Source organism: Periplaneta americana, chromosome 13, assembly GCF_040183065.1.
Source record: "Periplaneta americana isolate PAMFEO1 chromosome 13, P.americana_PAMFEO1_priV1, whole genome shotgun sequence".
Classification (NCBI taxonomy): domain Eukaryota; kingdom Metazoa; phylum Arthropoda; class Insecta; order Blattodea; family Blattidae; genus Periplaneta; species Periplaneta americana.
In genome coordinates, this window is record NC_091129.1 from 42,358,708 (window position 1) to 42,384,629 (window position 25,922).

Sequence of the window (25,922 nt, forward strand, 5' to 3'; positions counted from 1 at the left end):
TATAATTGGGGTCACCCAATGACAATACCTAATGTGAACATTATGTGGTTAAAATTAAGGCTTTTGTACAATTTACTTCATTTTGGATTGTTTATTGTTTAGTCAACTGTCCGAAGACAGATTTGAACCTCATAAGTAACACCAATATGGCATCACCCATGAGGCAACAAAAGCAGGAGATAATGGGGTAGGGTGGCCAGTTCCTTTTCCCCTCCATTGCATACATCACTGAATAGGCATATATTAGACTAATCAGACCTCAAATGTATACAAACAATTCTTCTCCCTTTGACACACATCATCAAATGAGATTTTTATTTATTTTATTTATTTATTTAACCTGGTAGAGATAAGGCCATTAGGTCTTCTCTTCCCTCTACCAGGGGACTACAACTACAATATTAAGAATACAATTACAATTATAATTACAATTAATATTAAATTTACAAATACAATAAAAATCAAAGTACTAAAAGATTAACTGATTAATAAAAGCTAGACAGTTTATTGTAAAAATTAAGAAGAGAGAAGCATTTCTTTTATTGATTAAATAAAAATTAAACCTACTCTACGCAGTAAGAAAATGCTTAATAAGCTTGCTTTTGAACGCTACTAAATTCTGACAGTCTCTGATGTCACTGGGTAGGGTATTCCACAAGTGCGAGAGTGAGATTATGTATGATGATGAATACGATGATGTCTTATGTGTTGGTATGGCTAGTATGCGGCTATTTTGCGTGCGTGTGAAGAGATTATGATATGATGACAGGTAACTGAAATGGGAGACAAGGTAGGTAGGTGTAGAAGTGTGAAGACTTGGAAAAGGACAACAAGAGAATGAAAATTTCTACACTCGTTAAGCCGTAGCCAGTTTAGAGTTTGGATGGATGGGGTAATGTCAGCGTGACGGACATCGCAGACGAAGCGAACACAAGAATTATGAACACGTAATTTTTGCTACTGGTTGACATTGAGGTCAGTCAGTAGAAAATCATAATAATCGAAGTGGGGAATTACTAGTGTTTCCACTAGTATTTTCTTGAGTGATAGTGGAAGGAATTTTCGAATGCTGTTTAAGGAATGTAGTATGGAAAGCACTTTTTTGATAATATGGGTTACTTGGTTATTCCAGTTTAAATGCGTATCAAAGTAAACTCCAAGATGTACTGCGTGATAATACAGAGTGATCCGAAAGTCGCGCACATTAAAATTATATTGTCTATATTGAGTAGTGCAGTTGAAAAGTACTATCAGCATCATGGATATTAACAGCAACAAACCTAGACGTCATTGTGATGTGTATGTATACACTGACGCTTGCAGTAGTCCTTTGTTTATTGCTGGGCAAACATATCGGTTTCCCAAGAGCAACGACTTTTCATTGTTGAACATTATTTTTCTAGTCATTCTAATGCACGTGTTGTAGAAGAATCTCCTAGGAATTATCCGGATGTGTCAGTGCCTAAAAACTCGACCATAATGAGACTTATCGCCCGTTTTAGAGAACGTGGATCAGTTGTAGTCAAGAAGAGAACTGGGAGACCGGCTATTTTAACTCCTGCTAAACTGGCTGAGGTGAGAAATGTGATGGAGCGTTAGCCTTCAAAAAGCTTCTGGAAACTCTCAGCTCACTCTTGATTTCCTATGGAAGTGCTCAGAGAGCGATGAAGCCATTACATTTTCGTGCTTATCATGTGTGCAGTGTTCAGGAATTGAAGGAGCCGGATAAACAAAAGCACGTAGTGTACTGTATATGGTTGCGGTCATTGGTTGGCAACCATGGAATTGCAGAGCTTGACCGTATGAGGCATGGTTTCACCTTAGTGGTTACGTGAACAATTAAAACTCTCGAATTTGGTCCACCGAAAATCTACATGTTTTCCATGAAACCACCTTACACTCTCAGAAAATTGGAGTGTGGTGTACTGTTTCACGTCGTCTTATAGTGGGCCCCATTTTCTTTGAAACTGTAGTGAAGAGTGTTGTGTACATAGACATCACTACACAGTTTATTGTGCTTCTTGACAATGATGAACGTGATTGTTGATTCCAGCAGGACAGTGCCACATGTCACACGTCTAATGAAACCATCCAGTTTTTTGCGAGTTTTTTGGTGAACTTATCATTTCTCAAGGATTATGGTTCCCATGTTCCCCCGATTTGATATCCCCAGATTTCTTCCTGTGGGGTTATCTTAAAGAAAGGGTATACAAAAGCAGGCCGCACACTGGAGGAACTAAGGAGGAATATAACAATGGAGATTAACAACATCAGTGTACGCAAACATGGTAAAAAGAGTTTGTAAGTGCATTACTGAACAGAACTGTCATTTTTAGCGTATGTTGTGAAAAATGATGTAACTCATGTGAAAACTGATGTAAGTAAACATATTATTAAGATATGCGTGACTTTTGGATCACTCTGTAGATGTATGTATCAGCCAGAACCTTAATCAGAGGAATTCATTTTGAGTAATTTCTTGAAATCGTGTGTTAAAACAAAACTGAATAGACTACAGTGGACTATAGTGGACTTTATGTTGTCAGCAAACAGCTTGATACATTAAGAGGATTGATTGATCGATCGATCGATTGATTGATTGATTGATTAATTGATTGAAATTATGTGGCAATAGATTACATGTTCAGGAATTTGTTATGTTGTGAACAATTCTACGTAAAATAATATATATTGTGCTGAAGGAATAGCCTCGACATGCCAGCAACATGAGGAAATTTGGAAAATTATACTTCATTTGAAATTTAAACTAGATGTGATAGATCTCTTATGTGGAAGTATCTGTTCGATTTTTACTTACATGTATTGTCCAAAGAAGAATGGTGAAAACTGGGGCGTTACTCACATACTGGATGTCTGAGCTTTACAGAAAGGTTGTCTTCTGAGACAAAACAGATCTTGCTGGGAGGAACTACTCACTAATCTGCATATATGAGCAATTCATATAACGAGTTATTGACTTTCGGCATAAGCTCAGTAAGTAATAGAATGTTTTGTTACAGGATTTAGCAATGTAATACTGCACGCATTGTATTCTTCATTTGACGTTATTAGGAACATTTAAATCCAGACGTTTGAGATGGGCAGGGCATGTAGTACATATGGGCGAATACAGAAATGCATATAGATGTGTTATTTGGGAGGCCAGAGGGTAAAAGACCTTTGGGGAGCCCGAGACGTAGATGGGAGGATAATATTAAATAGATATGAGGGAGATGGGATGTGATGGTAGAGACTGGATTAATCTTGCTCAGGATAGGGACCAATGGTTCTTTTCAGCAGTGTTAATAATTGTACTGTTATTGGTTAATTTCAAAATTTTAACTGTTTTATTAATGTTAGTCAGTTTGGGGCCCTCTTCTATTAGATGAAATGCAATTTTTTTTTTTCGATTATTACGAAAATCTGCAACATGCTTACTGTAAGTGATTCTGAAATTATTTTTGATGTGACTTATGCATATTTTGTTGTAATTTTTGTGGTTTGTTTTCTTTTTATAGGATACAGACCTCTTCACTAATCTCGTGACTCTGAGGAAATATATTGTAAGTACCTAACTAAACAGTAGGGTGGAGTGAAAAGTATAGGGAAATTTTTTTTTGTTGAATTTCAAATCGGCAGGGTGTGCAAAAGTTGTGTATTGATATAGCTATTATTAATTTAAAATCTCAAGTTTCTATCTCAATTCTTTGATGCGTCCCAAGCACTGCGAAGTACAGAACAAATATTGGAACATCAAACGGTTAAACATTTTTTATAATAATCTACAAATTACTATTTCAAAGCATATTTCAAGTCAGTTTAAACATCTAATACATACACTTCACTTACAAATAGTAATTTAGGTAATTACTACTAAAATGCCCACTTTAAAAAAAAAAGAATAATTAAATTTTAATGAAATAATTATTTACTTATAACAGCCCTTGGACAAACGTGCATATTACAAATGAATAAATGAATACATTATACCATGTTTAGTTAGTGATACAATTTGCGTAATGTTTTGCAACTTATTTTCCAAATTTCAAGGAGTATATTCAGACTTTGTATTGAATGATTTCATTAGAGACCTTGATTGTAATTCTGCAAGAACAAAACCATGTCGACTGTCTTCCCCACAAACACTTTTGGATGTTTCTGTTATAAGATGAACATAAATCTCAGTCGCTCGAGTGTGACATGGAAATTTGAGTATGTCAATGTTCATCTCCTGTCGTGAATGAATTACATCTAATATTTCTTCTTCTTATCTACATTCTTTGTTCTGATGGTTCGTGTCTCTGTGTTTCTTGCCAGTGAATGAGTTCAGTATAATCCTTAGCTTAAAAATTCACTTCTGGAACACGGAACATTCTTACCCTTGTAAAAGATTTCGAAGAATGTCTTGCTGCTATAATTCTTCTGAGTGCTAGCTGCTGAATGTCTCTTCTCTCATCAGTTATCATCGATGAAAGAATGTTTTAAGAATGAGCAAAGAAGCTCTTTCTCTGAATAACTGGATCAATAATGGCCTTTATTTCGAGACAGATTTATCAGTTTCCAGAGATGACGTGAACCTTCTGTTGATTTTGGTTTCATTTTAATAGAAAACCAGACTGGTTAATAACATATGTTGCAAGTATTATGAGTTTCTCAGAAGGTTTTTCTTACTGATATAGAGTCTCAATATCCTGCTTGCTGTAGTCAACCATCTGGAATGAAGGACTGGTCCTGGCTTCCTTGGCGATAATTCTGTGGAACAGACATCAGTTGATATAACTTGACATACATCATTCAGGTATTTCTGATGTGTACTTAGATCAGATCTACCTTTATACGATTATATTTTATAAGGGGAATATCTTCACATTTCTTTATTGCTTTCCCAATTGGTCCAGGCAGAGACATTGGGTTTACTGTGTTACCATCCATTCTGTGAAATAAATGTCTTAAGGGCAGGTGATTATTATGAAGAAGACAAAAGAACCATTGCAAAGGCTGATTTAGTTCCACTTACAATAGATGTATGACTCCACTTTTGACTCCAGCATTTACATTTGTTCCATCACATCCTATTACTTTGAGGTTTTCTAAGGAAATATTCTGTTTACGGAAAAATTATAAAATCTCTTGTAAGATAACTTTTTATTCACCATTTGGAACTGTAATGTGACCTATGTATCTTGAATCTGGTTCTTGAACAAGTATGTAATGATCTTCCAATTGAGTAGATGCATGGAATTTGTAACCCTTCTTAATTTTACTGTTTTAAGACCTTTTCTTCCATCGAAGTACAACCCATTAAGAGGGCGGGAATTTTCAGCAAATCTTTCCATAGCTTTCTGTCTAAACTTCTTCCTTTCTCTGTGTACTTTATTACGATCGATGACATTACTTGTCTCACCATCATATCCAACACCAATGTCTTGCGAAAGAGCACTAGCAATAGAGGCAGCTGCTCGATCTGAAAGGTCACGCCTTGCCATTTTTGGAACATGCAATCTCATTTGATTTTTCTTTGTTCTGGTTATTGGTTTAATTCTACTTTTATTTCCTTCCTCATCTTCTAATCCTGAAATGCTTTCAGATGCAGTACTTATTGGATATTCTGTTGACACTCACCTCCAGTCTCCTTTGTTCCTTCACCTTTCGTTGCTCTTTTTTCTTAATATGCCAGGTCATTTTAAGGCCAATACCACCAATTACCATTTTCTTCATGGTTCTCTGGTCAACAATGAACTCTCGCTCATTACTTGGAATCGTCTTGTCTTTTGGACACTTGCATTTTGAAAAGTCTGTACATTTGCAAAAGGCAATATCGAATAATTGTGAATTAGTAGTTTTGCAGTAGTTTTCAATTTTAGTTTTGTAATTCGTATCACTTTCTCTACCTTTGAATGGTTTCAATATGTTTCTGTATTTATTGTGTAATTGAATGATGTTTCAACTACACGTTTGTGAGAAATGTGAGGAATAGATGCTTTCCTCCACATCTTCTCAACATCTACGGAAATTATTTCTGCAATATCACTGATGTCTGGTTCTTTTGAATGAATATCAAGTTTCATCAGCACTGGTGGAAGTACATTTTCTGATATTTTTGCTGGAGTGTCAGATAGGCCTATTGGGCATTCTGTTGTGCTCCTTGTACTTGGGGTACCCTTACCCCTTTCCAATATCTCGCTACAACTGTGATCCTTATCCTCTCTCAAACTGAAAATGAGATAATATAATCAATTAAGTAATAAGAATAAAACAAAAGCTCATTTTTCTTATTTTTAGCTATAAGGAAATTTTCGAAGCCTCTGAAGTGCATCTAAATATTAAAATAAATCCAAAAACTTTCATACACGATCATTTGACATTAAATGACAACTTTTGAAAGCCCTGCGGAATTTAAATTCTGAAATTAATTTTTTCATTCCATCCTACTAAACAGTGAATATTTGATATTTGATATTTGATATATTTGGTCACAGCACTTCTTTACATGTAATGGTGTACCTCACATTTCTGTACCCGGTGCCACCATTAACACTTACATTAACACATATTTGCAGTACATGTCTACACAACTTCTACCAATTAAACTATGTACTTTTTTTTATTATTACTTGTTCAATCTCCCTTTCAGTATTTCTCCTACATTTCGTTTGCTATTCTCTATTTGACCATTAATCGTAATATATCTAAATTTATATATGCCTTTCAAACCCCCTTTTTCCTCTAACTACTATTCACTAAGATTTCAATTTCACTTATTCTCTACAAATTATCATATTGAATTATTTGCCTTACTTGTTCTTTGACCTTTTCTCCTATCTGTCTCTTATATTCATTTACTGTTCCAACGTTCAAATGTCAGTACTAATTTAATGCTGTCACTTGTTCATTTCTTTTAACCCTTTTTCATTTTTCACTCATTCATATTTGCGCTCACTTTCAACTTTCTCTCTATTCCACTTACACCTAAACCTTTCACAATACTCTCACTTCCTATAAATCTTATATTTCTCTCTACACATCAGCTTATACACTTTCTCGCTCCCCTATACTTCTCTATCATTTACAATTACAATTACCCTTTACTAGCACTTTTTGATCATATCCCCACATTTATTAATCGTATCTATTAACATTGCTATATCCTCAGCTGTCGCAGGTTCTGACCTTTCTTTACTGCTTGTCTCTGCTTTATTTCTATCTCTGTCTTTCTTTCTATTTCCTTCTTCTTCTTCTTCTTCTATTCCTCTTTTATTCCCCCCCACGCTTTCACTTCCACATCCTAGATTTCCACTCACACTCGCACCCTTAATCTTTTCACTACTTTCTTCCCTATCACTTCCTGACTCTTGGTTTCTCTTTTTATCCCCACTCGCCTTTTTTCTAACACCTGTGCTTCTTGTTCCGTTATTGTCAGCATTCCTTCTGGAGTGCGCTGACCTTACTGCCATCGTATGGAGACTAGGAATCTGCTTACGCTGCTTGATCACGTTACACTTATCTTCTCGATGTGTCATCACCTCTACACTTCCTCGTACGTCAGCATGTGGGTTTCTGAACTCACTACTATTCGCTCCTGTTACCATGTGATCTGCGACAATGACTTGTTCCGTCCTTGAAGTTGGGATGATTTTCTTCTGCTCCTTCCCTTCGCTCATGTAGCAAACGTCGACTTTGTCCTCTTTCGTTCTTCTCGTTAGTCCAAATTCTGGATGATCTTCATTCCTCAGGCAGAACTCCAGATTATACCATTTTCCGTTCACTTTCAATTTATCTTCGTACATTTTAGCAAAGTGACCCTTCACCCTCGCTGCTTTCATATAAGGTAGTAGTCGTTTTCTTCTATTTCTTACTTCAAATGACATATCTGTTTCCACCCTCACTCCTGAACCCCGGAGCCGTCCTAGATTGTTCAGGATAACTTCCCTTACTTTTGTATTCTTAAGGCTCAAGAAGATAGGCCTTTTATTTCCTTTCCCTAATCTGTACGTATGGTCGACATGTTCTTCTCTCAACTCTATATTAAAGATCACTTCACATAAATCTCTCACTTTCTTAAAGGTATCCATCTCTTTTTCCCGGCCCCTTTCTTCAACCCCGAAAATTATTAAGTTATCTTTTCTCAACTTGAGGTCGTATTCACTCATCTTCTTCTTTAATTTGTTATTCTCTTCTATCAACTCTTCTATCTTTTCACAGATGTTATCTACTTTTAGTCTTAAAGCCTGGTTCTTCATATCTACTTCTACTTGATTCAAGCCTGCATTATTATTCCGTTCCTCTCTACTTAATTCACTTACTTTATCATTTCCTGATGTCTCTTTCCGTAACCACTGTTCCATCTTCTCTTACTGTAATCTTCGTTTCTTCCTCAGGCCAATAGCCTTTATACTAAACAGTGAATATAAGTAATTGCATAATATGTTGCTTTCGGGCTCTTACTTAACAGTAGTACCACTGGGTCTTGATATGGAAAGTGTTTATCAGTATTGATTTTTTTTAATTAGATTAAATTTTAGAACGGAGATGTTAACAGTTTAAGAAAATATACTTCAAGAATTCTATTTTGTTCCATTTCCAAAATGGCTATTACGAGTTATTGTCTCCTTTTTTCGGAGGCGGCTCTACAATAAGAACTGCAGAGCTGCATAACCGCCACTTAAATGGACCTGTAAAATTAAAAATGTAAAACGTGTTTTTATGCAATCTAGTTCATTGTTTCGTTTATTTTTATAATTCACTCTCCTTCGATTCGAGATTTTACTGTCTGTAAGAGCCTTGAACTGCTCGAGAATTTTAGCTATAGTGTACTTTTCGAATCTGTGATCAATTCCTGGAGCTCAACGTAGGTAGTCAGCAGCAGGCAACTGGTTTTCTTCACCGTCCCATAAGACTGCATTAGAGCTGCAACCGAAGCAGCCCTCTCTGAATATACAAAAGAACTGCCAATAACCTCATCTCTTTATGACCTGCATTAGAACACATAGGCTTCTGGACTAGCCTACTGAATATCATTACAGTTCCAGTGTGTTATAGTACTGTGGGTGGTGTGATGTGATTAGTCAGTGTGTCTAAGAAACTATTTTATATTAAAAATGAATGAAATGAAAACCTAATCTACCAACCCATTTCGAAATTAAAAGAGAAGTTGCACGTTAACTTAGGAATTTAGGACGTCCTACACCAAATTTAAATACTGAAATTTCTGGAAAAAGTCGAGGAAGTCATGTAGCCTACTAGTCATTTTAATACCGAAATGTGTAATGGAAACGATTGGTTTTTTTGCTGCACTCATGAAAACGCTTTCTCCCCCACCCATGTCTTCTGTTTGGAGGAGAAAATACATGGACAAAGACCGGAGTGAAGGATTTAGTTAATTTGACTTAAAAAAACTAGAAAAGCATGAAAATTCGAAAACTCATTTCAAGTCAAACAGATTTATCACTGCTAGAGATATTAAAATATTGTAACACAGCTTGATTCTGCGTATTGGATTAACATTCAGAAACAAGATGAAAATGTTTCTAAAAATAGATATGGTCTAACTAAAATAATTAACTGTGTGAAATTGTGTGCCGCATTTGAATCGGCAATGCGAGGACTTCCTGAATCAGAAGATTCAACAAACTGCGGTATATTTCGGATTTTGACAGATTTTACTCCACATTTAGATTAAACTTTTAAAGATAATTTATAGGGAACTACGAAAACAATTCAAAATTAATTGCTGGATAGCAATAAAATTATTGGAAATTTCTCTTCACTGCCACCAAAACATGATGCTGAAAGTTTGATGCAGACTATCTTAATGGAATATAGGCTTAATGGAAATTCAGTCATAATTGAACCACATGAATTAATTGTGCTGGTTAATGGTGGGGGCTAACGTAATGAGTGGGAAACACGGAGAATTTGTATTGTGTCCCACAGCTTATTTCTTGTGCTGTTATGCCAAAGAATTAAATTTAATAATGCAACAAACATGTTCACAAACTAGTCAAGTTACGATACTTTATTGCAAATCTGTAGAAACTCCCAGCTCTCTGTTTTATAATTCCGGCTGCCGATATGGGTGTAGGCTAGAAAAGTTGGCGTAATGAAATTTGGTAGGAGTTAAAAGGATTCGAGCAATAGCAAGTTCCTGATGGTTGTTCATTCAGGTATCGACATGTGGGGGATATCTCCACTACGTGACTAGTTGTGCCAGGTGGGAGAGGCGTAGCGCATGGGGTGGGCAGGGCACGCAGATGGTTGGAGTACAATTTCGAGTGCACAGTTAACTTTGAGAAGGGGCTGTAATTACACGTGTTATCCGATTTAGATGCAATAAACAGCATTTGTTTGCTAAATACACTATTTTTCATGCAGAACTGCCAACCTTTGCAACTGCGGGCCACTACTGCCTTTTATCCACCTTCCTTAATTCATAAGCACACGTCATATTCCATTCAGTTATAATTTATTATTCGATCATATAATTAAATTGTTTGATGAAATGGCAACGATCTGTTGCAAGTTGTATATGCCATGCACTATAATGCAATACCAAACAAATAACATAAAAATAAACATGCTTCAGTGTATAGAATTTGTGAAACTGTATCATTGCCATTGCAATAGCAATACTGCTGTGCGAAAATACAGTAGACCTTTTAGAATGAAGTTTCAGCAGAATCACTCCTTTAATTTGTGCTTCGACCCACTATTGTTACTTCCGGAAAAACGTTAATGAAAGGAGTAAATCTAAGTATGTAAAGTGTGTAATCGTGGGACAGATTTACTCTTAATCTCGGTTATGTTAGTTTTAGGAATTGTAAAATTATGCAATATGCATGTGCTGTCGAAAATAGTATTAATCTTCTACTGTAAATTGACTAATTTTTCAGATACTGCTGTAACAGGGTAGAAATGAAATAACCTTGCGGATTTCCAGAGCGTATAGATCATGTTGTATCTAACAAAAAACTATAATACCATATTGATGGAAAGTTCATAGCTTTTTTTTTTTAGAAAAAAACGGTTTTTTCTAAATTTTTAACAACTTGGATCGTGATTTTTGTCTATATCAATAGAAAATGTAATAAAGAATCATTTATCCCTCTGGCGTGTTTCAGTAATGTGGACAGTTTTCATGTAAATTTAATTTAAAAACCGCTAATTTCAAGTCACTGAACGATGCAAGCAGATTGTAACGTCGCAACCAGAGAGGAGGTGGAATGCAGCTCACCTAGGGAGACAGATCTGAGTTCGTTGACCTCTTACATCTGTATCACAAGAAGAGTGTGTTAGCGGCAATGTTGTCGGACTGCTGAAACTTCCAACTTAATTTTCTAATTAACTGTGCATTTAGTCACAAAACTTGTTACAGGTTTTCTATTCATTTAAATGTACCTTATCGTCCTTTTCAATCTGCAGGGTTATGTCACTTCCACCCGGTAGTTAGGGTTTAAGGAATTGTAAAAGCTGTGTTGGTCCTCATTGTTATAGGCTTACTGTTATTGGAATTATGTAAAACGTGACATTGGTATAAATCAGGCCACTAAAGCTTAATATCTACTAAGAAGATTAACAAAAACGGTCTAGATTTGTTCTTATTAGCATTGGTGTAAATGAATAACTATTACTGACACCTTGCTATGTTTTCAACATAATTTTTACTTTCTTATTTTCTCTTTATAGGCATTGTTGTACGATGGGCGAGCAGTGTACAATGTACAGGAACTTGTAAGTAACTGATGAATTAATATAGTTAATAGTATAATATGTTGCTTTCAAGCTCTTCCTTAATCATGGTATCCATTGGTAGTGTTCACCAAAAAAAATAAAGTTTTCTCAAAAATAGATTTAATTTTAGAAAGATGTTCATACCAGTTTCGGACTATACAGGATGTTTCTAAATATTTGTAACAACTGCCGGGAGGTGATTCCTACAGACATAACAAAAAGTAAATGTCCTATGAATATATTATGTCCTACAATGCGTTGTTACTGAGTTACATGCTAAAGCGTTACAGGACGTACAGTGGCCACATCACAAGAGATGCTGAAAGTGTCTGCCATGAGTAGCAATGCATGCAATGCAATGCCTCAACATTGACCGGTGAAGCCACTCAGTGATATCTGCGCCTTGTCGAATAGTTGCACAGACATTATGGATACACTGTTGCAAGTCGTTGATCTTGTTAACCGGAGTAGTGTATATCACACTTTTCATGTGGCCCCACAAGTAAAGGTCCAGTGGATTAAGGTCAGGAGACCAGGCAGGTCAATGCACTGGACCTCCATGCCCGATCCACCATCTTGGGAAGTTGTCCAAAAACCAGCATACATCCAAACTGAAGTGTGCTGGGACCCCATCATGCATGAACCACATGGTGGCGATCTGTTAGGGGCACATAGTCCAGTAGTACAGGCAGCATGTCCCTCAAGAAGGTAAAGTATGTTGGTCCATTCAGTCGTCGGAGTAGCATGCATGGGTTGGATATCATACCACACATTGAGTCCAAATCGGCATTGATGACTAGCAACAACCATAACATGGGGATCAAGATGTGACACTTTCAGCATCTCCTGTGATGTGATGTGATGTGGCCACTATACGCCTTGTAACACTTTAGCATATAACTCAGTAACAACGTATTGTAGGACATTTATTTTTTGTTATGGTTGTAGGAATCCCCCACCCCCCGACATTTGTTACAAATGTTTAGAAACACCCTATATACCTTACTTTAAGAATTCCATTTTGTTCCATCTTTGCAATGGATATTACGAGTTATTTGCTCCTTTTTGTCTAACTTTCTTAATTCCTAATCATTCCCTTCAGTTACAGTTTGTTATTTGAGTATGAATTAGTGGTGATTGAATTTTTTTTGTGCTAAGGCATGTAACAGTGGTATTGATCAAATTTCTCTAGGGCTTATTGTCTTAAATATGAAAATAAACACTGGAAAAAAGTCAATTCTCCTTATGCCTGATAAGAAATAATATGATATATATTAAAAACCATTTTCAAGTTGAACCAAATTGTGACTAGTTTTAACATGACAATATCTCTGAATAAAACAGAAACAATGGCTTTTCTAGGACCTCACCCAATTAGAGCAAAAATAGTTACAGATGGTAAAATAATAGAAGAAGTTAATACATTGAAATATTTGGGTTGCTCTATAACTTATGGGAAGAAGTTTTAAATCGATAATAAACTAAATATATTTAACTATTTTTGTGGTACATTTGCCGTACTTTGGATAAAAAGGTGCGAAAGGAAACTGTTGTTGTTGTTGTTATTATCTAATGCCGGGCTTTGGCAACGAAACCATTAGCGTTCTTGCTCTCCAATATTTCTCTGTGGTGGATCCATCAGGTAGAACTTCACAGGTTTGTAGATGTTCTGCAGTCATTTCTTCTTCTTTGTTGCATAGAGGACAATTTGGATTTGTGTAAATTCCTATTTTATTCAAGTGTTTGGCCAAATAATCGTGTTCTGTAAGCAGTCTGAATTTTGCTACTGCAAATTTACGTGGGATTTCTGGAATAATTTCTGTTTTTTTTTTTTATTAAAATACTCCATTTTTTATCTTTGGCTTTGGTGCATAGTGCTTGGTTTTGCTTGATTTTATATTTATTTTTAATTAGTCTTTTGATGGATGTAAAAGGTAGGCTGGTATTTGTATTCTGAATTAAATTGGATCCTTTTTTGGCAAGAAAGTCAGTAGTTTCATTTCCAGCAATTCCGCAATGTGCAGGTATCATGCAATTGAATTCTTTTCTGTAGTTTTTGAAGTTGTTGGATCATTTTGTGACATTCTTTAATTTGGATTGACATCATTTTATATCAATTTATTGCATATAATGCTGCTTTAGAATCAGAGAGAATGACAGCATTTTGAAATTTATCTATTCTGTATAGTAGGTGTTGGAGTGAGATATGAATAGCCATTATTTCCACATCAAAATTTGTTGTATGATATCCTGCTGGTTGATAAAATGAGAATAACGCACACGTAATTCCTGATCCTGAGTTGTTATCGATAGTAGACCCATCTGTGTAGATATGTAACCATTCTTCTGGTGGGTATCTATTGTTCACAGTTTCTAATGCCAGCGCTTTTAGTACAGGTTTGGAAGTTTCAGATTTTGTAACTGGTTCTTCTAAATCTAGTTGAATGTTAATTGGTTCCAAGGTTAGAAGGTTTTCTCTGCTTAAAATGATTTCTTTAGATTTAGGGAGATTCAATTCTGTTTTTATTTCCGTGACTTTGGACAGGAAACTTGTTTGTGTTTTCAACTTGGTTGGTTGTAACAGTGTTTTTTCCCATTTTGTTGTTGTTAACCATAGCATTTTTTCATGGTGTGTTAGTGCCTGCTCCTCTAGAGTGAGATATATTGGAGGGTTCTGGGTTAGGGCTTGCATTGCCGTGATTGGGGTTGATTTTGCTGCACCAGTTATTAGTCACAGGGCCTGATTTTGGCATACTTCTAGTCGATTCAGGTTGAAATTATTTGCTGTAATTAATACCTCCGCATTGTAGAGAAGTATTGGCTTGATGAATGTTTTGTACGTGATGTTCAAAGTCTGCCGATTACTACCCCACTTGGCTCCAGCTAATCTCTTTAAAATTGGAAGTCTTTTTGTTGATTTGTTTACTACTGGTTCAGTATGATTTTTCCAAGATAATTTTGAATCAAAAATTGTCCCTAAATATTTCGTTTCATATGTTTGTCTCAGGTTTGTTTTCTTGAACTGTAGATTTAGTTTAGGGATTTTTTTCTTTAAGCTAAATATTTGAAACGTCGTTTTATCAGTATTTATGGCCATCAAATTGTTGTCAGTCCACTTTTCTAATAGGATCAGAGCCTTTTCCATTGAAGTTTTGGATTTGACTATTTGTGGGGAAGATGTCCACATGACCATGTCGTCTGCAAAAAGAGCTGTCTTTATTTCTGGGCTTGAAACAGCTGGGGGAGATCGTTGATGTAGATGTTAAACAAGGTTGTACTCGGTACTGCACCTTGTGGGAGGCCCATTTTTATTTGTCGGAATTTGGAAGTACTGTCATTGTATTTTGTAGCACAGAAACACTGGGAAAGGAAGTGAGTGATCCAGTTTAGCATGTTGTTTTGAATGCCTATTTTTGTGAGTTTTTCAAGTAGTTTATACCGCCATACTGAATCGTATGCTTTTTCAAAATCAATGAAAACTGATAGCGTATCTTGATTTTTGTTGAAAGATTCTTTGACATCTTGGGAGAGCTGAATTGTATTTTTTTTTTTTTGTAGATAGGTGTTGTCTGAATCCTGTTTGTGCTGCTGTTAGTATGTTATTACTTTCTAAGAACCAATTTAACCTCGCTGAAATCATGCGTTCTGCTGTTTTTGCAATGACACTTATTAAAGAAATTGGTATGTAATTATTTATATCATCACCTGTCTTGCCTTTTTTTAGAATAAGGATAATTATTGCTTTTTTCCACTCTGTAGGTATAGTAAAAGTCCATGATAGGTTAAATAATTTCAGTAATGCATTTCTTCCCTCTTGTACAAGATGTTTCAGAAATTCTGCATGTATTTTATCAGGTCCAGGAGATTTTTTATCTTTAACTCATGGATTGCAGAATCTAGTTCTCTTATGGCGAATTCTTTGCGAAATATATCGTTTGTTTGTTCTTGACCTTCTTAAATTTTTTTAGATCTTTTTTGATCTGCCTTTGCTTCTTTTTAGCTTCAGGAGAAAGTTTATGTTGAGAGCTATAATGCTTATTAAAGGCTTCGGCAATAGAGCTGCTGGAAGTGAACGTTTTCCCATTAAATTTGAGTGGTTCTTTCCTCGTTTCTCTTTGACATGTGATTTTATTTACATATCTGTATACTTTTTTTGCATCTTTTCTATAATCAGCTTTTTCGATAAATTCACTGAATGCGTTTTTCTTGGCTACATAGATTTCTTTTTTAAACTTTGCTGCCTTTCTTCGCCATTCTTGTGTATCTATTGGGTTGTTGGACAATTCTGCTTTTTTCCTTGCTATGTCCCTTTCTTTTTTTAACTTTGATAGATCTGCATTCCAAAAGGGTTTATAGTTTTTAATTTGTCCTCTTGGAATCCAATTTTTTGCTGCTTCGAGAATTATGTTTGAGATTGTATTGTTGAGTTTATCTGTACATACTTCGTATTGAATGGAGTATAATTTTTGTTCGGTCTCTTCTGTAAATTTTGCCCAATTAGCTTTTCTAAAATTCCAAGAGTATTTTGGTTTTGGTTTGCTATTATTTTCTTTGTCCTGATGTATTATGGATGCAGTAACTGCTCTATGATCTGATCCTAGGTCTTCAATGATTTCACATGTAGTCTTATCTTGCAAATCTGATGATACTAACAGGAGGTCTGGGTTTGTACACTGACCATTATAATGTAAGTATGTAGGACAATCGTCGTTCCTGTAAATAAGTTCTAAAGTGCTTGAATTTAATAGATCTTCAATAGTTTTGCCACTAGCATTATAGTCTTTGTATCCCCATTTAGGTGAATGACCATTAAAATCGCCAATCAAAATTGTTTTTCGGTGTATATTTATTATATCCAGACAAGGGTTGTTATTAGGTGGATTGTATATTCCATATATGATATAATATGAATTTCCTTTCCAGATTTCAATTTGGATAATTTCTACTTTGTCTTCTTGTTGCATTTCCTTTATAACTTTAAATTTTGATAAAATGTTTATTCTAACACCTGCAAGAATTCCACTAGCTAATTGACGTGATTTGGGGAGAATATATATATTGAATCCAGAAATTTGAAAGTATTTCAGTTGATCTCTTGATACATTTGCTTCTTGTATAATAAATACATCTATCCCTTTTTCCTCTATGATTGTTTGTAGTTCGGCTTTTTTGCTCTGTGTAAGTCCTCCTGCGTTCCATTGGAGAATTTTAAGGATGTTTTGTAAATGACGTCCTGCAGATGTCCCCGCCCGGAGATCGGAAAGGGGGACTATTTTACCTCCGGAAAACTTATCTGAAGGATTTGCCATTAGGTTAATTAGCATAAGTGTAACCGTTTTTTAAGTGGGCACCAATTTTTTGTTTGTAATGGTGGTTATATCATCCACTCACGTAAACCCCCAGTATGACTGGAGGCCACACCTGTCGTTGGTTAATGGGTCCATCGGACCTGGACGGGAGGAGTTTTAGAGTCCACCAACCTTTCTCACAAGCACCACTTGTGGAACATTTCTACTGCGTGGCAGGCCAGCGTAAGAGATGAAATAGCATTTTCTCTATTTCTGATGTTGTGGTTATACCGCCAATACTCGGTCCCCAGAGCCTCATCTGTAAAAGCAGGTTGCACCACGAGCAGGTTGAGGTTGGGTTTTGGATAGGAGAGGTTATGGAATGCACTTCACTGTCCCTTGCAACCTGCGAAAGGAAACTTTATTGAAGTTGTATATGGCCATGGCAATCCCTGCATTCTTGTATGGTTGTAAATGCTAGAATCTAACAAAAGACCATGAACAAAGAATCGAAGCAGGAGAAATGAAGTTTTTGAGATACGTAGCTGACTATATAAAAAGAGGAATGAAGACATAAGAAAATAATTAAATATACAAGGTATAATAGAAATAATAATTAGAGCAGGACAACAGGACTGGAAAGAACACATGCATAGAATGCCAACAACACGTATTGCTAGAGCAGCCATGGATTATAATTAGAGCCCAGAATTTTAGGTGCTAAAAGTTAATATTGGTCCTTGCTATAGTTTACAAATATAGAAGCCATGCTCCTACTTCTTTGAAATGTCATTCTTGTCATTCAGTACTTTTCTTTTGGTACCGTTAAAGGTCTTAATCCTCTTAGCCACCACTTACAAATTAGCACATGGTTCACAAGATCCATTGCCCAGTCCTTGTGACTCTGTTGCCTATTATTACATATCTGACTCTTGCCATCTAGGCAAGTTCTACACAGTTCTGTGTATGGTGGACCTTCATATTTCTGCGTATGGTGGACCTTCATATTTCTGTGAATGGTGGATCTTCACATTTCTGAGTATGGTGGAACTTCATATTTCTGTGTATGGTGGACCTTCACATTTCTGCATATGGTGGACCTTCATATTTCTGTGTATGGTGGACCTTCACATTTCTGCGTGTGGTGGACCTTCACATTTATGGATTTCAGTTCACCATTACTTTAGCATTTTCAGACATTTGCACATCAGTTCATTGTTTATCATTTCCGCTCTATTTCATTTTTTTACTTCAAATTTCTTTAATTTTCGTATCTGTTTTAAATATGTCTTATGTTTACAAATTTATTTGCTAATTACTTTCTCATTTATTTCTGTTACTCTCTTCTGCTGTTTCACTATCCATCCCTCCCTAATTCACCCTCTTCTACTTTATCCCATTCCTATACTGTCTCCCACTTACCAGCTCTCTATAATAGTTCTATCACTGAATCTTCGTATGAAAAAGTCTATTGAAAGGATTAAGAAATAGATTTACCTTTTAGAATAAAGATGTCGATATCAGTTTTGGATTATATGCCTTTCTTCAAGAAATTTTGTTTTATTCCATCTACACAGTACATAATGATTTTTCTCAATTGTATCTATCTTCCTCCTTCCATAATAATCATTCATTGGCGTAGAAAGCCTACAATTACAATTTGTCATTCGAATATGTATAAAATGAATTTGGGTAAATGAAGAGGCAAGTGAGAGCAGAATTGAATTTTCTTTGAGTATAAAAATAAAGTCTAGGAAAAAAATATTTGATGCCTAATATTGTAAACAAATTATTGGCTGCAGGAATTAGTTTTAAATGTGCTGACACAATTATTTTAAGATTTGCCTGAACAATGCATAGAAAATTCCTTAAGAAACTTATGTCCATTTACCATGTTTATAAGATACCTCATCAGTAATCGTTATTGTCATTTTCATTGTCATGGTCATCATGATCATCGCCATCATCATCTTTCACAACTTTAGTGAAGGTAATCTGTTCGTCTGTTTTTAATGTATTTATTTCTAAATCTCATTTTGTAAGCAAAAACATTTTTCATCATGATATTTTATTTCTCTGCATCAATTCTCCCCAAGATAAATTATTTGATCATCTTTTTCCAAAATAAAGTTATTAATGTTTCTGTACAATATTCCATTCATATTATCACTGAAAATCATGTAGGTGTCATTTTATAATGAAAGAGGTTTGTATGTCGGTGTTCAATGTCTGACAACTTGTGTGCATGCCTTTGTGTAAATTAAACACCAATTGGACAAATATTGAAAGTAACAGAACTCATTTATACAAACCAGGATACAAAAGCTTAATACCTACTAAGGAGATTAATAAAATCAGGGGAATATTAATTTTAGTCCAGTGATATCTGGTGTCTAATGGCAGACTGCTTAGTTTATGATCCTCAGTCTTCTGGCTTCCCACTACAATGTGGCCAAAATCTGTGCTTCATGTTGTTTAAGCTTTCACATTCCATAATTTGGTCCATACTCATGACTGAGTTACCCTTTATTGCATATGATGTACTCTATGAATATACAGGATGGTCCACTTAACACTTTCACCTCAGATAGCGTGTAACATATTTCAGATATACACAAACCGACAATTACAATTCAAATTACATCGAAGGGGACATCTGATACATGTAATGCATTTTTTTTTTCATGAAATAATTTTCAAGACATTAGTCAACTTTCCTTTATTAAATGGAAACGAACAATGTTTTGTATTGCAAATGTTGTATTAGCTCTGTCTAATAACAACTGACTACTTTACAGACTGTTTGAATGTCACCGGTAAAAGTAAACATGAACAATGACTGACACCCCCTCCTTATGTCTAGTTCATAATAATGACGTAACTGAAGATCGAACACACCCATAGTACGCTACCCAATACAACCCTTATTTCTTTAGTTCTGTGCTAGACAATTGAATGATAAGACATCAGCAAGAAATCTGATTGTACGCTAGGGATTTTGTGCATTGTTTTTTTTAGAATAGTTGTTTATTTTTTCTTGTACACTACTTTTATGTCTCACTTCGCCATGTGCAACACATCCATAGTATTAAAATGTACAGTACATTGTAATTGTGATTTAATTGACACACAACTCTAACCAGAATTGTCCTCCCTCTGTTCGACCCTTCGTCAGACATTGCTTATGTTTACTCTTATTCAAACAGTCAGTAAAGTAGTAAGTTATTAGACAGAGCTAACGCAACATTTTCAATACAAAATATAGTTGGTTCTCATTTAAAAAAAAGAAAGTTGACTCTAATATCTTGAAAATTCTTCGATATACATAAAATACATTACTTGCATCAGATGTCACTGATGTAATTTAACTTGTAATTGTCAATTTGTGTATATCTTAAATATTTCACACACTATCAGAAGTAAAAGAGTTAAGTGGGCCACCTTGTATAGACCTATGTGTACATAGTGTACATATTGTGAATTTTATTAGTAACAACAATGTAATTTATTCGTCACAACAATAATTCCTTTCTACAATTCACCTTAAACGCTCTCGTCAACAATTGGATCTCCACTCAACACCGTATTCGTTATAGCACTCCACCGACGACAATGACAATTTACTTGGACTATTACGAACAACAATGAACTGTTAATCTTAACTAATATTTACAAAGCACTATTTATAAATCAGAACTACCAGTTCTCAGTTCACAGTTCTTCTATCTCAGTCACTCGAGTTCACGGTATCTCGAACCACAGACCTTCAGAGACAGTTCACTGTACTCGAACTCGGGTCCCTCCAACTGCGGTCCACTGCACTCGAACTCAGGTCCCTCCAACTGCGGTCCACTGCACTCGAACTCAGGCCTTCGGATGCTGACGCAGATGTGGACGCACACTCGAGTCGAACTCCGGCTGGCTTGCTTGCTCTGGCTTTCTCACTGACTGAATAACTGAAAACTCTGAAACTCACTCTAGTTCGCTGGCGCTTCTTCTTTTATAGCAAAATCATAGTTGCGAGAATTTTCTACAGGTGTGTAGAGAATTATCTCGATATCTCTACATCGACAGACTTCTGGAATAGTCGGGAAGGTCGTTCCACATTCACTGCGTTAAGTAGCAGCTGCGCGCGCAAACTCGTCGCGTTGACGTAATACACCCTCTCTCGCCGCGTTGGCCCTTTCCCCTCTTCGCCGCGCGCCATCACAAAGTGCTCCGCGCGATCTTCTCTCTTGCGGGACGCTGGTCGTGAGTTCGAATCTCACGTCGCTGTCACAATATGAAGGGGTGAGAATTATAGTCCGAAGCCACATCTCTAACAAAATTGTTTTTTGTACGAATTCATTCTTATACTGTACATATGGGGCACCTACTGGTAGAATATTATAAAATTTACATAACAAATGATGTAAGTGTTCATTGAAGAAATTGTGATAGTGCACCTAATAGCATTGAACTCGGAACTTCCAATACGCTCCCCTGTAAAATTTTGTCTGTGTGGCTTAGGACTATATCATTCTCATCCCTTCATATATAATAATAATTCTAAATTATAGACATCAGCTCAAAGAATTTTGAGTGACCACAAGGCTCCTGAATACAATAAACATGTACAATAATGTGATGTGATACATTAAAGAAAAAAGAAAGTTAATTGTTAATTTGTTTATTTGTTTGTTTTGTGGAGATGTGCAAGGGTTTCATGACATGTGATCTGACTAAACGCAGCTGTAGACTATTGTTTTCTTGGTTTGTTCTTATTAGCATTGATGCTAAATGAGTAACTGCTACTGGCAATTACTGACTCAGCATAATTTTTACTCGCTCATTTTCTTTTTATAGGGTCTATTTGATCAGGGAGAAGCCCTCTTCCATCGTGGACAGCTTGTAAGTATCTTTATTGACATGTTGATTCCTTTAAGTTATGAATAATATTAATAAGCTTTATTTGAAAACCGTCTGTAACTTATCTACTAAGATTTATTGGTTTTTAAATGAAGCTTATTGATGTTAAGTTATAAGTAACTGATGAATGAAGATAGTTGATATTATAATATGTTGCTTTCAAGCTCTTCACGAAAATAGATTTAATTTTAGAACAGAGATATTGATACCAGTTTCGAATTATATATCTTACTCCAAGAATTCTGTTTTGTTCCATCTCCACAATGGATACGAATTTCTTTCTTAAGTCATAATCATTCGTGGACACACATATTCCCTTCAGTTACAGTTTATTATTTGAGCATGCATTATCGATAATTTAATTTTGTATGATGAATTGGCATGTGACAGTGGTATTAATACAAATTCTCTGGACAGAGACATTGTCAGTAAAACCGAAATTCCAATGATCTTTAAAATCGTAAATCATGTCATTGTAGCAGACTAAATATGATATATCACAGTCAAACACAATGTTCTATATTAATTGAACAGTGTTTACCTATCCGAAACAACACTTGGAACATAGAAATCATATATATTTGTTTCACAGAACAGTATTATTTATGTGTATGGTATTTACGAAACTATTAAGCCCTTGAATAAGAGGAGTTTTAGTTACCAGTACCATAAAAGAACGAACGAACGTAATTGGTGTCGTGTTCATCAGACCCAGTGAAGATGAGAAGCTATTAAACCTGATCACATGTAACAGATTGGCTGCGATATGGGATTTTTTTGGCAACAACATGAGTAGTTCTACAGACCGACAATACATGACACGATATGGCTGAACAGCCCATAACTGGACATGGTAGTGTTGCCAATCATGCATAAATGATCGCATTATGTGATACATGATAACACTTACAGAATAATGCGGTTTTTTTGGGGTACTCAAATTATATTGTTTTTCTGTACGATACAGAGAGAAAAGGAATTCGTAGAATTGACACAGAGTAATAAGTATTACTCCATGGAGCTTGCAACTATTCTTCCATCTAGTGGTCATTACCAAAATTTCATTTTTGACAGTGGAGATCCTAACAACTGTTCTCTTTTATATATTGTAATTTTATAACATGGGAATGGCCAATCTGATACATATGTGATCAGACCACTAATATCACGTGTTGTGGCTTCCTTGAATCGTGTAAGTTTATAAAACATTCAAATAACAGTTTTCGATATTTGTCACTGCTATTGTTAGTTTTGAAATTATAGCACAGACGTCAATTGATCGAAGATTAAATATTGGTTAACACTCAAACTTCCCAGTAGAGGCGCTGAGTTCAAAATAAGACTACAACAAATAATACAAAATTAGAGATATCAAACAGCTTCGTACCAGAAAATTGGGGGCGGAGGTCCACATCTCCCAATCCACACACCAGGCATGCCCATGTTCTCCTCAACAAATAGGCCGACGTTTCTTTGAAACATTAAGCTTCTAAGAAATTACACTGTATTTGAAATGAGTTGTAGTAAATGAAGATATTAAAATGAATAATACCAGTAATGATAATTAACACAGCTATTACTTTACATCAGTTGATTAGGTGCTCAAAGCGACGTCCTTCAAAATCTAAGCATTCATTAATTATTTTGCGAAGATTTCTAAAATTTGCCAATGTCCAGGGAGTAATAATGCCACAATCTTAACGTATTTCTTCTTTCATATTCTCTTTTTTGGTAAGTGCTGTAGTCACGACTTGTCCCTTGATGTACCCAATAAAAGTTACCATTCAGGGTGATATGAGTAAGCAGACCATATGACATCTATCTCCGAACTTGTTTAACAATTCACGTGTACGTCAAATCACGCCATATTTCTCTTTCTGTAAGGTGTCCTAACCCAATAAGTTTTGGAAAAATCAGTATTTAGTTTTTATTTATCAATATAAGAGAAACTAACCTGCAACATTTTCATAAATTTGTACGCATTTCCTAATACTTGTATGTATATTTGGTATACTTTGTCCTTCAGGGCAACCCCTATTTTAGGGATAGTTTGTTTACATACATGGGGAATGCTGTGCATTAAGTATCAATTTCTTAATAATCATATTTTTTCACATATAACCACATTATATCCCCTTATTTACTCTATGCTGACTTCTGTGCCTCCTTGGTGAATGTCAAATGTACACCCCTTCTTCATACCTGCTTTCTGTTGCGGTGTTCCCAGCGTACTCTAGCTGTGTGCTGTGCTGTGTATTCGCAACAGTTTGATGTCACTGCTATAATGACACGAAATTACATTAGCTTAATTGATTCTGGAATGCTGAGGACTAATATTGAGATTACTTTTTTGAGATGATTCCAATTAAAAGAAGATGCTACTTTGCTACGTTTACTCTTTTACTTCAATACTGTACATAATGGTAACAACAATAATGTAACCTGCTGAGAAGCAACCTTCAAATCATCAGCAGCCTGTTCGTAACTCTACTGGCAGCCAGGAGTGCAGCATGGGTCCCAGCTTCCCCTCTTCACTGCTGTCTAGTTTACTTGTGTATAGACTAGTTATCATAATGCCTAGAATGGCTTTATCATAATTTTTCTGCCTTGAACATGTTGGTTAGTTAGTTAGTTAGTTAGTGGGGTTTAAAAAGGGCGCGTCAGCTACTATGGCTATTTGCGCCCTTATCTAAAATCCTTCACAAAACAGAAAGACAACACAATAATCAGAATGCTTAAAAGAACTAAAAAGCATTGTCATAGTTGAAACGTGGTTTGAACATGTTGGAGATTTGAAACTGTCATTATCTTTTCAGTCAGGTATATTTACCAGAAGGCACCACTTCAGTGAAGGGCTGCCACTTTGGCCATTGGAATTGGACAGATATCGAATGTATTAGCACTCAGATATAATAAGCAGAGCACTAAAGTTTAATATACACTATAAAGATTAATAAAAGCAGTGAAGTATTACATTTAGTCCAGTGATACGAGGGGGGACCCAAAAATAACTGGAATTTTTTTTTTTTTTTTTTTTTTTTTTTTTTGCACTCTACATTCACAGTACTTTAGTCCCCTTCAAAGTATTGTCCATGTGCATTAATGCACTTGTCCCAACGCTTTTGCCATTGCTGAAAACAGTGCTGGAACTCTTGAGGCAGGATACTATTCAAAGCTGTTAGCGTGTTTTCTTTGACGTCATCCACATCACTGAATCGCTTTCCTTTCAGACATTTCTTCATCTGTGGAAATAAAAAAAAGTCCGACGGAGCCAGATCGGGTGAGTAAGGTGGATGAGGCACAAGCACCACGTTGTTTGTCAAAAACTGTCGGACCGTCAGAGCTGTGTGGGCTGGAGCATTGTCGTGGTGAAGCAACCAGTTCCCATTTCTCCACATTTCAGACCGTTTTCGTCGCACACTCTCTTGTAATCTTCGTAACACATCCAAATAGAAATGTTGGTTCACTGTTTGTCCTGGTGGAACGATCTCTTTGTGGACAATGCCATTCACATCAGAAAAACAAATCAACATTGTTTTCACATTGGATCGCACTTGACGTGCTTTCTTGGGTCGTGGTGAATTTGGAATTTTCCACTGGCTCGATGCTTGCTTTGATTCTGGATCATACTCATAGCACCAAGACTCATCTCCAATCTCAATTCTTTTAAGAAAATTTGGATCGTTCTGCACTTCACTCTCCAAGTCGCGGCAAACTCTCACGCGGTTTTCTCTTTGATCATCTGTGAGCAAGCGAGGAACAAATTTTGCAGACACCCGTCTCATGTGCAAATCTTCAGTTAAAATTCGCTGGACCATGCTCCATGACAGGTTTGTTTGCTCAGACACTTCGTCAATGGCCTTTCGACGATCTTCATCAATTGCACGTTTGATTTTGGCAATGTTTTCGTCATTTCTTCTTGTCGAAGGATGCCCAGAGGGTGGCATGTCTTAAGTTGACATGTAGACCTGTGATTTCCCCAAAGCATCATCATTAAAG

General features: G+C 35.9%; 1 protein-coding gene across 2 annotated transcripts in view; it reads left to right on the forward strand.

Moving 5' to 3' along the window:
• Positions 1-2,819: 2,819 nt before the first annotated feature.
• Positions 2,820-25,922, forward strand: part of LOC138711823 (uncharacterized) — a 90,908-nt gene continuing 67,805 nt past the window's right edge. For both annotated transcript variants that reach the window (XM_069843081.1, XM_069843080.1), the window contains exons 1-4: positions 2,820-2,994; positions 3,519-3,563; positions 11,683-11,727; positions 21,861-21,905. In XM_069843081.1, coding sequence (XP_069699182.1) covers positions 2,950-2,994; positions 3,519-3,563; positions 11,683-11,727; positions 21,861-21,905 — 180 coding nt within the window. In that variant the 5' untranslated portion in view covers positions 2,820-2,949. The remainder of the gene's footprint in view (positions 2,995-3,518; positions 3,564-11,682; positions 11,728-21,860; positions 21,906-25,922) is intronic.